Below are 14,237 nucleotides of genomic sequence, written 5' to 3'. Positions count from 1 at the left end.
TTTTAATACTTAAAAAGTTTTCATTAAAAATACATATTAGGTTTACCTGACTCTTCTGTTTGTTTTTTCAAGATAGAAATAATACAATGTTGATATTGAAAATGAAGTGCAACCCAGATCTTTTCAGCTTAAATGAGCAGTGGTTGAATCTGCTACTTTTCTTTTTAACATAATTACGAAGCCTGAGGCAGCTTCCGCAGAGCTAATGCTAATGAGCTAACGCTACATGTGCTGCTGCTGCAATGTTAAACACAGAGAGTGACTCCTTTAGAATATCTCCATCTGTGTTAAAGTATTTCCACACACTCGCCAGCTTCTCCCTTTTGTTTTGTTGTCTGCTGGCGCTCCCTGTCACAAAGAGCCAACAGAGTCTGCTGTAATGTCTTTAATACTTAGTGTTTTTCAAACACATCCAGTTTGCCATGCTTACATCCAATGCGTTATTTCCTTGTATCGATGTCGATTGATTACCTTTGAAACAAGGTTAGATCGATTAATGTCATCCGGAAGGCCAACTTGCTGAGCATAGATCAATGTAGTTGGATCGTATGAATAAAAAACCGATTCATCGATCAAATGGATTAATCGTTACACCCTTAGTGCAAATTAATTTGAGGATACGGCGCTAAAACAGTGCCGACTGCCGCACATACGCTGCAGAAATCGTGGCGCTGAGAGTAATTGCGCTTCGTTCTTTAGGGATGAGACTCATAGTATAGACCCCATAAATCAAAAATCCATTCATCCATTTTAAGACCCACTTATTCCCGTTTATCAGGGTCGTTGGGAAATCAAAAATCCTTTGCTCAAAAAGAGGTTGAAATTGCAGCTCAAAAGATTTTATTGATCTCCACTGTAAACACTGTTTTTGACAATTTCATAAAAGTTTCACACTTTGCATTGTGGGATGTGAAGTAGAGCTGTAAGTAAATGGACTTGATTTATATAGCGCTTTATCACCACACTGAAGCAGTCTCAAAGCGCTTTACATAGCGCATTCACCCATTCACTCTCACATTCACACACCAGTGGGACAGGACTGCCATGCAAGGCACTAGTCGACCACTGGGAGCAACTTAGGGTTTGGTGTCTTGCCCAAGGACACTTCGACACATAGTCAGGTACTGGGATCGAACCCCCAACCTCTCGATCAGAAGACGACCCACTACCACCTGAGCCATGGTCACCCAAATCATTATATATGTCATTATCTGAAAAGTTCATCTGCAAATTAAAGATGGTTTGGATGTGTTTTATTGTCTGATGTTGTTTCTGTGCTGAAGGATTACCGATGGATGAACCAGGAGCTGAAGAGGCTGTTAAAGGAAGTATTGGAGAGGACCCCTATGTAATAATGACACATCTGATCTTCTTATTTCCCATTAATCTATAGCACTGTATACTAACTCAGTACTGTCTGCATGTCTGCTTTTAGTGCAGCTCTTAAAGAGCCAGAAGCTGAGAATGAAGGAGTGCTCAGTAACCCTCTGGTCATTGCTCAGGAAACTCAGCTGCAGGAAAAAGAGGCTGCTCTGATACAGGAAAATCAGAAGCTCACTGCAGAGGTAGATGTGTTGGTAAAAGCTTCATCATGTGTTTAATAGATAAGCTAATCAATATTACCAATGTTTGTCACCAATCATTCAGCTGAAAAGCCTCCAGGAAGAAAATGAGAAGAACCAGACCAACATAAGCAAACTCAATGCTGAACTACAAACATCTGAGGTTAACATTTGTTTTCCATTATTTCTGATAATTACTGATACTGTAACTGTCATGCTGTGGCTAAGTCTATTTGCATTTGTTGTGGCATCATTTCCACAAGCTTCTGCAATGTCACAATATTTATTTGTCTCTCAGATGTGACACTTCACCATTTATAATAGTTTCTACTGATTTCTTCTGATTCAAGATAACACTTGAAATACAACAAACTATTGTAAAACTTGAATATTGTGCAGCACTGTGCTGTAGTGGTTAGCAATTCTGCTTTTATGCTCCCCATCCTGGCATTTATTGATGTAGAAAACTGTCGAGACTTTTCTTTGTGCTGCGTATTGTACAAGCCTTTAACTGACTGGGCTGCTGAATGAGACTGAAATTAATAATGTTCTCTCATAGAAACACAAAGTTCATATAAGGTGGTGATGAAAAGCAGCTTCTCTGCTTTATCTCACAGTGACTCTGAGCTCTGCTCTCATTTCCTGCGCTGCTCTTTGTCTTAAAGCAGGTTCTCCACATCCATTCTATCATTTCTTGGGCACGCTGTTTTAATCCCATCCAAATAATGATCTTTACACCAAGGACAGTCGCAATTAAGTGCACATGATCTCAATGAAACCTGGGCTGACAGACTCTAAAGCCACGCCTCAGGCTGTGCTGTAGGAGTCCGTGTGCCGACACAGAGGGCTGTACGTACCTGTGGTGCCAACTTGAAACAGAAACTCAAATCTCACCTGAAAGTGAACTTTTCATGTGTTTAAATACGGCCGCTCCACGGACACATTGTCCCTTTTCCAGACAAGGGCGCGCTGGGTGTGGTGTTTGCTGACGTCATCTCAACTGAAAATGCTATTTTTGGTGGCTGGAATTTCAGTGCATCACTAGCTGTAACCCAAAATTGATCTAAAACTCACTGTTAAAGTGATAAACACCCCAAGTGAAAGACTAGTATATGAAACATCTCCTTGTAGGAATGAGAGCTGAGTTAGAAGCTGCTATCTACCTATAAAAGCAAGAATGTTATGTATGCGTGCGTGCGTGCATGGAGTGAATATCTCCCCGATGAGGTATGTGTTTGACCTGAAACTTTATCAATGGCTTCCAAATACTCCAAGTGTGAGCATCCATTATTTTTGGAGTAATTTGGAGTTGCAAACGTTCATTTTAATTTAGATTACGGCTCCCTCTCGGTATTGAGCGCGGTATTGAACTGGCTTTTTAAGTCTGATCTTGCATTTTCCGTGTAAGTGTAATGTCAACATCTGTCCCTCTGTAAAGTTCCTGGTCTTATAATAACGTCATAACGTCCCAGGAACTTGATGACACATAACCAAGCCCTAAAGCACCAGACTGACATGTTGAGTCTCAATAGACTCACTGCAATTTCTAGGATAGGAACAGTAATCCTGACGAGACAAGAACATGATATGTGAAAGCTGATTGGCTGTAATCTCCAAAATGGTGATTTCCACATATTGAGGGATATTTCATGTGTTTAAGGCTAAAAGTTAATATAAATGTCTCCAAGGACATTTCTTACACAAATTAGTAACAACGTTTTAGTATTCAGCTTAGACCAATTAAAAATATAGAATAGGTAAGATCTGTTTGGATGCTGTTGAAACCTTGTAAAGCTGCTTTATCAGTGTATATAAGCTATATTTGACCTGTCATGCTTTGTGTGTCTGCAGGAGGAACCTGAACCCGAGGATCAGACAGATACTACTGTTGTACATCAGCCCTCTCAATGGTACCTCAGCCTTTACTCTTACATCCAGTCTTTTACTTTAATGTTTCACATTTTTTTTAATCATTTTTCAATGTGTTCAATGCTTTCCTCAGCGATGATCAAAGCTGTGCAAATGAGAAGAAGGAGGAATCTTCTTCTCGTTGGAGCTGGGCCTTCTGTCTGATGAGCGTGTTGATTTTTTTTGCACTTGTGGTTTTCGGCTCCAGGATGTAAAATATGTCTCTCCAGGATGTAAAATATAACAATAAAAAAAGCATAACAAATGTATTTCTTACTATTTTTGCAATTACATTCAGTTCCTGTATGTTGTGACCATTGGGTTCAGATACTTACAGGCAAACTTGAGAGGGGGGTCACACAATGTTGGATGTCTCCAAGTTGAAACAACATAGAGGTCAGCAATATAGATGTTCTTTTTCTGAAAAATGAAAAACAATTTCAATAATAAATTTCCAATATACAAAAATGACAGAAAATAAGTGAAATCTGATCCCCCCCACCCCCCATTTTACCTTGGACTGAGCTATCTGCTCATTGAGCTCGAAACAAGCATTTCCTATCTGAAAAACAGCACAAATTCCAATTCACAATTTAAGTCATAACAATTTTATATATACCAAGTGTTTAACCCACGTTAGATTCCATTTCTTTATTCGGGCCAAGGGTCCAAAAGTCATCGCGAGTCAGGCAGGCCTTTTGTGTTCTCACAATTAACTCTGTTTCAGGCCCCTCAGTATCCAGAATATATTCCAAATGAAAAGGTCCAAAAAATATCCCCTGGTCAATCATTGTTTGCTGCATTAAGAGGATATGAATGAGGCTCTATTAGGGGGAAACAGAATAATTACCAGCCGTTCCTGAGCAGGATGAGTTGAGAGTGTTGGCAAGCCCCAACTTGGTCAACCTTTGTGATGGACTCACAATGTGGTCCACATGGATTATAGTCTATTAAGAGAAAAAAAAAGTGAAAGTAGGAACTAAACAAGAAATCCATTGACATTTGTTGGTCTGGGCCTACTACCCACTGTTGTTCGAAGTAGGGTCTGTGGGAAGCATTTGTTGCAGCAAAGGGGCACCATCAGGAACGAGCTGTGGTTGCATCACCCTTTTGCAAGGCGACACTCCAGAGTCTTTCACTAAAAAATGAGTACAATTTAAAAACTGTATTTAAATTTGCAACAATAAACATGTACATTTCTTAGTCTACATATTTACCCAGTACAGCTTGTCCCAGATCATTCAAAAGGATGTCTTGCCCCTGATGTGACTCCTGTCCTCTCTTGAGAATGTGCTCCAAAAGCTGAGCGTTTGTGTTTTTATTTCGGTGGTGAACAATGTTCCTCATCATGAAAATGTGTGTCGATGGTGACATGTTGTTGAGGTAATAGTTATTTTTCTGCATGGTTGAGAAAAGCTGCTAAGCGACCTGGCTATTCAATGAGCCCTGAAGTTCCGGGACAAGGTTAATCCGTCTCAGGATTTGTTGAGGGTCTCTGGTGTTGGCTTCATGGAATTTGTCATACAACACATAATGTTCAGAGCATCCTGTGAGGGGATGTCCCTGTTTAACCGGTGAATGCAGCTTTTCAATTGACCAGGGCAGTGAGACTCTCTTTTTTTTCTGCTGAGCTGCTTTAATATTCTCTGGGGTGGAGGCAGCCAGTCTTCCTTCATGTGGGTGAAAAGGTGGCGATTGTGGGCAACGAAGGTTGGCATGGGTTGCCAATCCCCTGGCAAAATCGTACACAGATGCCTCCAAGATAATAGAAGATCTGTAAAATCTCTTGGAGACTCTGCTCGGAGATTGAACTTCAAACTGTACACCACACCATGAGGGCACAGAATCACTGACCAGCCACCTTTAAAAAAAACAGAAGACAAGAACAATACTTATTTGAACATGAGTAACAGATGTGATGAAAAAAAATTATCCTCTACCACATCTAACCATTACCAAATGCTCCCCAGATTTTCTGGAATATCTTGTCATATGTGTCTCATTTTCATTTCTTCCCTCAACCTTATAACAAAATCCATTCTGGGTCCCTTTGAGTTAATGTTTAACACAAGCACAGACTTGCAGGTTTCTTTCCCAATCCATGGGGCCCAGAGATCAAAGCTGGGTTTTACAGAAAGGACATTTTTTTCATGACCTGGGGGAAAAGAACAGAACAAAACAAGAAAAGAAACAGTTAACATTTTTTTTTAATTTAACTTGTGTTATATATACAAAACCTTTAGATTAACAATATGAAAAAAATGTAATACTTTGGAAAAATCCTCATGCAACAATCTCCTGCTCAACAATGTCCCAAAGTTTTTCACCACAGTAGTCCTCTGGAGGTTTTTGATGTTCAGTCACGAGAAAATAAATAAATAAATAATATATATATATATACTGTATGTATTCTATGTGTATGTATATCCATATATATCTATGTATGTTAACAAAATTAAAAAAAAGTATGTATGTATATATATATCTAAAATAATTGAAATAATTCAAAAGATAAATAAAATAAAATCATGGATATGTGTATATATACTAAGTGTGTGTGTATGTATGTGTGTTCTTTCACATCCACTCAATACCCCCCCCTTCCTACGCTTTATATAATTACCCGTTGCGTGTTTTATTCTTTTGGTACTGGTTGTTGTTGTTGTGTTTGTGCTTCTCACTAACCTTCTCAACCCAGCCCCTTACCCTGTGGTGGTATCGCATGATAAGCATTTCTTCTCTTTCTTTCTTGCATCGAAGTCTATCACGACACAGCTGTGCACAAATGCTCTCAGACTCTTGGTTATGCTCACAATCGTATGGACTAAACCGCACTCCTTTCCATGTCTCAGTTTACAGTAACATCTTGGAATGTGCGTGGCATTCGCTCGCAGGCTAAAAATATCAAGATATTTGATTATGTATCAAGATTAAATGCAGACATTGTTTTCTTTCAAGAAACTCACTTACTTCAATCAGAAGAAAAATCTCTGACAGACTCAAATTTTAACAAAATATATAATTCGTGTTTCAATTCCAGGCAAAGAGGAGTCTCGGTTCTTTTCAACAAAAGGTTGCTCTTTAACATAATCAACTCCACCATAGACCCAGAGGGTAGATATATTATTACCAAAGTGGTAATCTATAATAAATGTTTCACAATTCTAAACCTCTACGCCCCCAATAACGACGACCCTGAATTCTTCCAGAGAGTTTTTTGGGAGTTATCGGACCTATCTGCAGATTCATCTGTAATCATCGGAGGTGACTTCAATCTGACACTCAACACATCATTAGACAGATCCAGTAAGTGCCCAAATACAAAACCGTCTCGATCTGCTAAAGTATTAATGAATTACATGGATGATCTTGGAATAGGAGACGTATGGAGACTGAACAATCCAACTAAAAAAGAATACACCTTCTTCTCCCCTGTGCATAAATCCTTCTCCCGAATTGACTTTTTTCTCTCAAATAAATCCATCGCACATAAGATTTCCTCTAAAATACATCCTATAATCATTAGCGATCATGCCCCGATATCCCTCACCCTGAAGTGTGACTCTAATCAGAAATTATCCTCTCTGTGGTGCTTTAATACTTCATTACTTAATGACAGTGAATTTGGTAAAATGATAAGAAAAGAATGGGAGGACTTTCTAATTACAAACGATTTTCTGGAAGTGTCACCGTCCTTACTCTGGGAAACCGGCAAGGCTGTCATCAGAGGGAAGATTATATCATACTCTTCTTATAAGAAAAAACAGGAACAGATAGCAGAAAAAACGATTGAAAAAAAAATTAAGAAACTTACGGAAGAATACGCAGCTAACCCGTCTGAACTTTTATGGAAAAAACTCCAAAATACAAAACTTAATCTGGACATAATTTTATCTAAAAAAACGCATTTTATTTTACAGCAACTACGGTACAAAAACTTTGACTACAACAATAAATCAGGCAAATATTTAGCAAATCAGCTTAAACACAACAAATAAAACTATTTCATAGCGGCAATTTCTGATAATTCAGGTCAAACTTTAAACTTAAATCAGGACATTAATAAGATTTTTCATGATTATTATCAAAACCTTTACTCATCAAACTTAAACCCTGACCCTGAATATATTAAAACCTTCCTCAATAACTTAAATCTACCACAGCTCACCATAGAGCAGAAAACCACCTTAGACTCACCATTAACCTTACAAGAACTACAAAATGCTTTGGATAGTATGTCAACAGGCAAAGCACCAGGTCCAGATGGGTTCCCTGCTGAATTCCTAAAACATTTCTGGTCAATGCTGGCGCCGCTCTTTTTCAGAGTAGTAACAGAGATTAGAAATAAAGGTTATGTAGGAGGTCACATGAATACATCTAACATTACATTATTACTTAAACCAGACAAAAACCCCATGTTACCCCCAAGCTACCATCCCATCGCTCTTATTAACACAGACATAAAAATTATTTCCAAAGCACTCACTTCCAGGTTAGAGAAAGTAGTACATACAATTATATACCAAGACCAGACAGTATTTATTAAAAATAGACACTCAACAGACAATGTTAGAAGACTGTTTAATTTGATCAACATGGCACAGAACTCTAAAAAGAAAACAATAATCTTGTCACTTGACGCAGAAAAAGCATTCGATAGAATCAACTGGTCATTCCTCCTTGCTGTCCTTGGCAAATTTGGCTTTGGAGAATCATTCATACAATGGATCTCCACCCTATACTCTAAACCTAAGGCCTCAGTAACCACAAACAAAATAACATCCCAAAGCTTCACACTGCAGTGGGGAACCAGACAAGGTTGCCCACTCTCACCTTTGCTTTTTGCAATATTTGTTGAACCTCTCGCAGCAGCTGTTTATCAGAATACTGTTATTAAAGAAATCCACTCATCCATTTCAGAACACAAAATTAATCTTTATGCGGATGATATTTTACTCTATTTGGAAGAACCCCAATCCTCATTAGAAGAAGTATTTAAACTAATAAACAGCTTCTCTAAATTATAAGACTATTCCATTAACTGGTCAAAATCATGACTCCTTCCATTAACAAAAGATTCATGGAACCCAGCAACCCAATACCCACAATACCCCTCCCCTAAAAATACAATTAAATATCTAGGCTTAAATATATCACCAAACCTAAATGAATTAATTATACTAAACCTAGATCCGCTGTTGGATAAAGTCACAGAAGATCTGCGGAGATGGAACAATCTCCCCATCTCACACCTTGGCAGAATAGCCTCAGTTAAAGGGGACATATCATGGTTTTAAATCCTTCCTTTTAGATATAAATCATACAGTTGTGGTCTATATAAAGCGGAACTGCATTGCTTGGGTCTGAATTCCTCATTATTATAGCTCCACCCCTTTTCTACCCCTTTTCTGATGTGCTTCTAAGAGCAACTCGTTTTGGTGCGGTCTGTTCAAATGCAAATGAGACACTTCATACCCCACCCACTTTCCAGGTTCAACTCCACCCTGCTCGGCCATTTTTGTAGTTTGATAGAAGAGATATGGCTATGTAGCGGCGCAGAAAAAGTTTATTCACACGTTATTTACACAATGTCAACAACGAAATACTTGTCCATCCAGCTTTACATGTTTGAGCCAGAGTCTGACCTGGCGGAGCGAGATGAAAATGAAGATGATGAACCTGCAGAACCCTAACAAGTGAGCTAACACAAGCACCGAGCTAACGCTAGCGCCAAGCTAACGTCACAAAATGAATTTTAATACAGTCTTTTCGGAGACAAAAACGGCAAAATGAAATGACTAATGAAAACTTTAGACTTAAATTAAACCACGTAGGCCATATCATCAAGGATCTAAAACGAGCACACAGCGCTAACATATGAAGACGGTGCAACTGCTAATGCTAACAAAACAATGACAGGGACATCTTATCATCACACTTTTTAGCGTTATTTACAGCTTACCAAAGTGCTCTGTTCATCGTCTCCAAAGATAGAAGGAATTGAACCCTCAATCAGACAAAGTCTGATTGAGGGTTCCTTCTTTATTCTGGCGGAGGTTGCAGAAGCAGTCATCCTTGAAGTGCTTCGTGCACACAAAAATGACCTTACCCACAGATGTGGGTACATTTCCATAAAAAATAAAACTCAACCAGGCACTTTGAAAAGGTTCTGATGCTGGGAGACGTTGTACTGAATAATAAAAATGGCGGATTGCTCGAAGTGTTGGGCCTGGAGTCGATATCCTAATTTGGCAGTTCCGCTGACGTTATTGTTCAAAAAACGTAATAGAGAATCGAAAAGTCGAAACAGATTGAAAAATATGACCAAAACAGAATATAAAGATATCAACGGAGCACCTGAAGAGATTAATTTGAACTTTTCTGTGCTTCTAAACAATCTAAATATACATCAAAATGCATTTAAGGGCTAAAAAAAGTGGATTTAGCATGATATGTCCCCTTTAAAATGAAAATCTTACCTAAAATAAACTGTTCTCTATGATCCCACTGAAACCACCAATGCAATGGTTCAAAAGATTAGATTCTGCAATTACAAAATTCTATGCTCGGTTTAAAAAACCAAAAATAAGCCTTTCAACCTTTCAAAAAAACAAAAACGAGGGTGGGTTGGAAGCCCCTAATTTCACGCATTATTACCTAGCAAACCAAATTCTATATTTAACAGAATGGCTAAAACCAAAAGAATATCACAACACCTGGCTAGTAATAGAACAGCTAGACTGCAAACATTTTAAATTCTCTGATCTCCCTTTTATCACTGCTACCCTCAAACGTCATAACTGCTTTAAAAACCCACTGATTGCCTCCACCCTGACTGCGTGGTGGAAAGCCCTGGACATTACAAATGTTCAATTAAAAACTAGCATATTGTCTCCAATATGTCCCTGGTGGTGGGGGACTGCTGGGGGATGTGGCTGGGGCCTGCTCCGCCTGGGGGGGGGGTCCCGCCGTGCTCATGGTTCGGGGGGTGCCGTGGGGGGTCTCCGGTTGTGCTGCTCTGCTCGTCCCTGGTGGCCGCTAGCTAATAGTATCTACTTTAGCATTGTTTTAGTGTTACAAAGTGCACTATAGTACAGCAAACAAAGAAACATAATTGTCATCCCTCCGACTGGTTTTAGGGAGAATACCTGGACAGATTAACACCTGTTTTTAAACCAGTAAAGTCCTAATTATTGTTAGCATGTAGCAGGATAACCACAATACGTGCTTCACTCACGGAGCTTCATTAACTTTTAACTTCCTCTTCTTCACTCACAACTGGTATTCTGACCAGGAAACAGCTTATTGTCACTGGTTTGTAGATTTCAGAATCATATTGGGATTATTTAACAGTGCATAAAGGGACTTTTTGTAGCTAAACATAGGTTTTTACCTCCATCCAAAGAGTCAGGCTGTTAGCAGAGGAAGGCTGACACCTAGTGGCCACAGAGGAGACTGCACACACCACAGCAGCCTGGAACCAGTATCTAAAGCAAGGACCACGTTTTTTGCTCATTTTTACCCTTTTTCTGCAACTAAACCAAACTTGCCATATTTTAACATGTTTTCATCACTTTTTCTTGCCATATTTTTGCTCCTTTTAAAGCATTTTTGCTACATCACTCCCATTTCTGACACTTCTCAATCTTATTTCAATGCCTTTTGTGCAAGTGTTTTCACTTTCCAGACATTTTCAGCCGATATAAACCCTTTCCACCACTTTTCCACCTAATGTGACAAATGTTGACCCATTATTGTCACTTTTAACCTCTTTTCAATATAGTCCATGCTTTTTGGCCAATTTAAACACATTCACAAATTGTCATACCCATTATTAGCAAGTTTCAACTAATTGTTCCAATATTGACAATTTGAAACCCTTTTAACACTTTTTGTCAGTTTTTACCCACTCTAGTTTGCTACTTTTAACCCATTTCTGTGGTTTTAAAAACCCATGTCACCACCTTTTTCCTAATTTTGGTCACTTTGTCTAATTAAATAAAAGGATTTCTTTAAGATGACTATAATGATAGTAAACTTCCTGGATAACAGTGGATATTATATTATATTATATCACATTACATTGTATTATATTATATTATATTATATTATATTATATTATAAATGTGGTTATCACAGATTCATAGAACAATGGACCATCATTTTGCGTACTTTATGGATGGACCCCAAAAATCTCTCCCCTTTATTCCCCCTTATAGATGATCCTGTCTCCACATGACTGTTCTTCAAAGTTCATGTCTGTGTTCAACCACCTTCTGCTACAGTGGGGGTCCCCGCTTTCTGAAACCTTTATTTTGGCGGTCGTGCCGTGAAAACCACTGATCTAAAGAACAAGTCACCAACCTTTGTGAAACATGGAGCTACTTTAAAACTAGTGAATAATCCAAAGGGCTACCAGTGTGATAAACACTTCTTAAACACCAAAACTTCACGGTTTCTCTTTAATTAAAGGGTAAGTTAATGAGGAAGAGTAATAGTGACTTAAAAAAGGAAATTTGCAAATGTTTTATTTTCACCACATTTTTTATTTTTCTGTATTTTTGTTTGAACAATCACACAAAGTTTACAAAGGGTGGCATACAACACACTGTGACAGATACAGTAATAAAGTATATAAATGCATGTGATCTTTACAAGTCTTTTTTCTTGAAATAAAACTCAGAGAGAAATAAATAAAAAACAAAACAGTTAAACTCAATTAAAATTAAGTAACCCTGGATAAACATAGAATACTTCTTTGAGGTTCAATCACCCTCTTTTACATGTAGGTTTCAAAAGTAATATGACAAAAAACAACATTTATACCCACATACAACACTTGGAAACAAAATGTACCACAGTTATACTCAACACAATTATAAATTAAACTTAGATGGACTTACAAAAACTCCTTAGATAACCTGAGCATTTTTTTTCCATTACATTTCATAGAAAAAATCATCATGTTCCTATTTTACTAGCAACTAACACCTTTCAACTGATCATAAAACAATCCAAACACCAAATGTGAAGTTTCTTTAATAAAATGTTTCCTCCCACTGTTGAGAAACATACATGTTAGGTTGGATGGAGTGCGTAACCAACCTGGAGAAGTGAATGGTTGCAGAGAACCATTGAATCTATTGTTGGTGAGACTTCATCATGACACTGATCATTCACTTTGATTGACAGGGCAGATGATCAGAGGTGCTGAGTTTTTACCACCATAGTTTAAACAGGGACTAAAGAATGGCTGTAGTTTATGAGTGAAGCAGCAGTGAGTGAAGGAGTCGATCAGAGCTGCAGCATCAACATCATAAAAGGAGACCACACCCCCCTCATAGTCCACAAACACACCCACCTTCTCAGGAACACACTTCAGATGAAGAATGACTGAAGAATCTTCACATGCTTTATACAACTTTCCATCTCTGAGTATCAAAGTCCAGTAACCATTCTTAGGAGTCAGAGGGGCGTATCCCTTCCTGTTGATGGATTCTTTAACCACTCCTAAATACCACTTAGTTTTTCTTTTAACCTGAACCTCAAAGTAAAATCTGCCTGAACCGAAACTCTGCTTCCCTGAAACATTAACACTAGGAGAAAATCTCTCTTTGTTGTCTGGAAGGTTCTTCCTCACATCACTGTGGCAAACTAGTTTTCCATCATCAGACAGGACGAGGTTAGGATGAGCTGTAAGAGGATCAAGAGTCACATCTACTGCAAACTGCTGCAGCCTCTTCATCGCTAACATCTTCATCTTCATCATCTTGTCACTGAGTGTGTCCTCCAGCTGAGTCACAGCTCTCAGCACAGTCCCTTCATATGATGATGGACGGACCATGACCTCTGTCCAGTCCTTGGTGGCTGGAGGAGCTTTCAGGGAGCAAAAGTGTTGGAGGAGGCGGTCTTCAGAGTGGGAGAGCTGCTCCACCTCAGAGCTTCTCTTCATCAGCTCAGAGATTTCCTCCTCCAGCTCTTTGATCAAACTATCAGCCTCTCTCTCTTCTGCTTCCTGTTGCTCCTCCATCTTCTCTATCAGCTTGTTCAGGCCTCTTTGAACAAGCTTCATCAGAGCAGTGAACATCTCCACACCTTCAGCTATCTCTCTGTCTGCAGCGTCCTTCCTGATCCTCACTGACTCTTTGATCTCCTTCAGTTTCTCTCGTCTCTTCTGGATCATCTGCTGAAGATAAACTTTCTTGTCTTCAAACAGATCTTCTCCCAGAGGGACAAACTGGTGACTCCTGTGTTCCAAAACAGAACACATCAAGCAGACACGTGTCTGATCGCTCAGAAAGAACAGCTCCAGAGGTTTGCTGTGCTTTGGACACATCCTGGTTTACAGGTTCTTCACAGGCTCCACTAGCTGATGTTTTCTCAGGCCTGATGCTGTAAGATGCGGCTCCAGGTGAGTCTTACAGTAGGAGAACACACAGTCCAGGCAGGACATTCATTTAAATTCACCCTTGGTAGGCACTGCCTACCTTGCCTACCCTGACTGCATGTGCCTGATATATATATATATATAGTGTGTGTGTGCCCATTGCCCCCCAAATAATTCTGACAAATAACACATGTTAAAATGTGTTGAACCAACAAGGAACAAGTAATATAATATTTCATAATAAATCAAAAAACTAAATTAAACTCATTATCTGAATTAAAAAAAAACAAATGTAAAACGTGCAGTAGAAAACCAAAAAAAAAAGAAAGAAATTCAGTAAAAGTATGAAATGAACTAACAGGGAATAAGTATCATCATGT

The 14,237-nt window shown here is 38.7% G+C and overlaps 1 protein-coding gene across 1 annotated transcript; it reads right to left on the bottom strand.

The window, feature by feature from the left end:
* Nucleotides 1–12,072: 12,072 nt before the first annotated feature.
* LOC114459410 (E3 ubiquitin-protein ligase TRIM39-like) lies at nt 12,073–13,806 on the bottom strand. Its single transcript, XM_028441666.1, has one exon. The coding sequence runs from the start codon at nt 13,804–13,806 to the stop codon at nt 12,643–12,645; it is 1,164 nt and encodes a 387-aa protein (XP_028297467.1). The 3' UTR covers nt 12,073–12,642.
* Between the last annotated feature and the right edge of the window lie 431 nt (nt 13,807–14,237).

Source organism: Gouania willdenowi, unplaced genomic scaffold (assembly GCF_900634775.1).
Source record: "Gouania willdenowi unplaced genomic scaffold, fGouWil2.1 scaffold_30_arrow_ctg1, whole genome shotgun sequence".
Lineage (NCBI taxonomy): Eukaryota > Metazoa > Chordata > Actinopteri > Blenniiformes > Gobiesocidae > Gouania > Gouania willdenowi.
The sequence above is the reverse complement of the archived record's forward strand: the minus strand, read 5'-3'. Positions and strand labels throughout refer to the sequence as shown.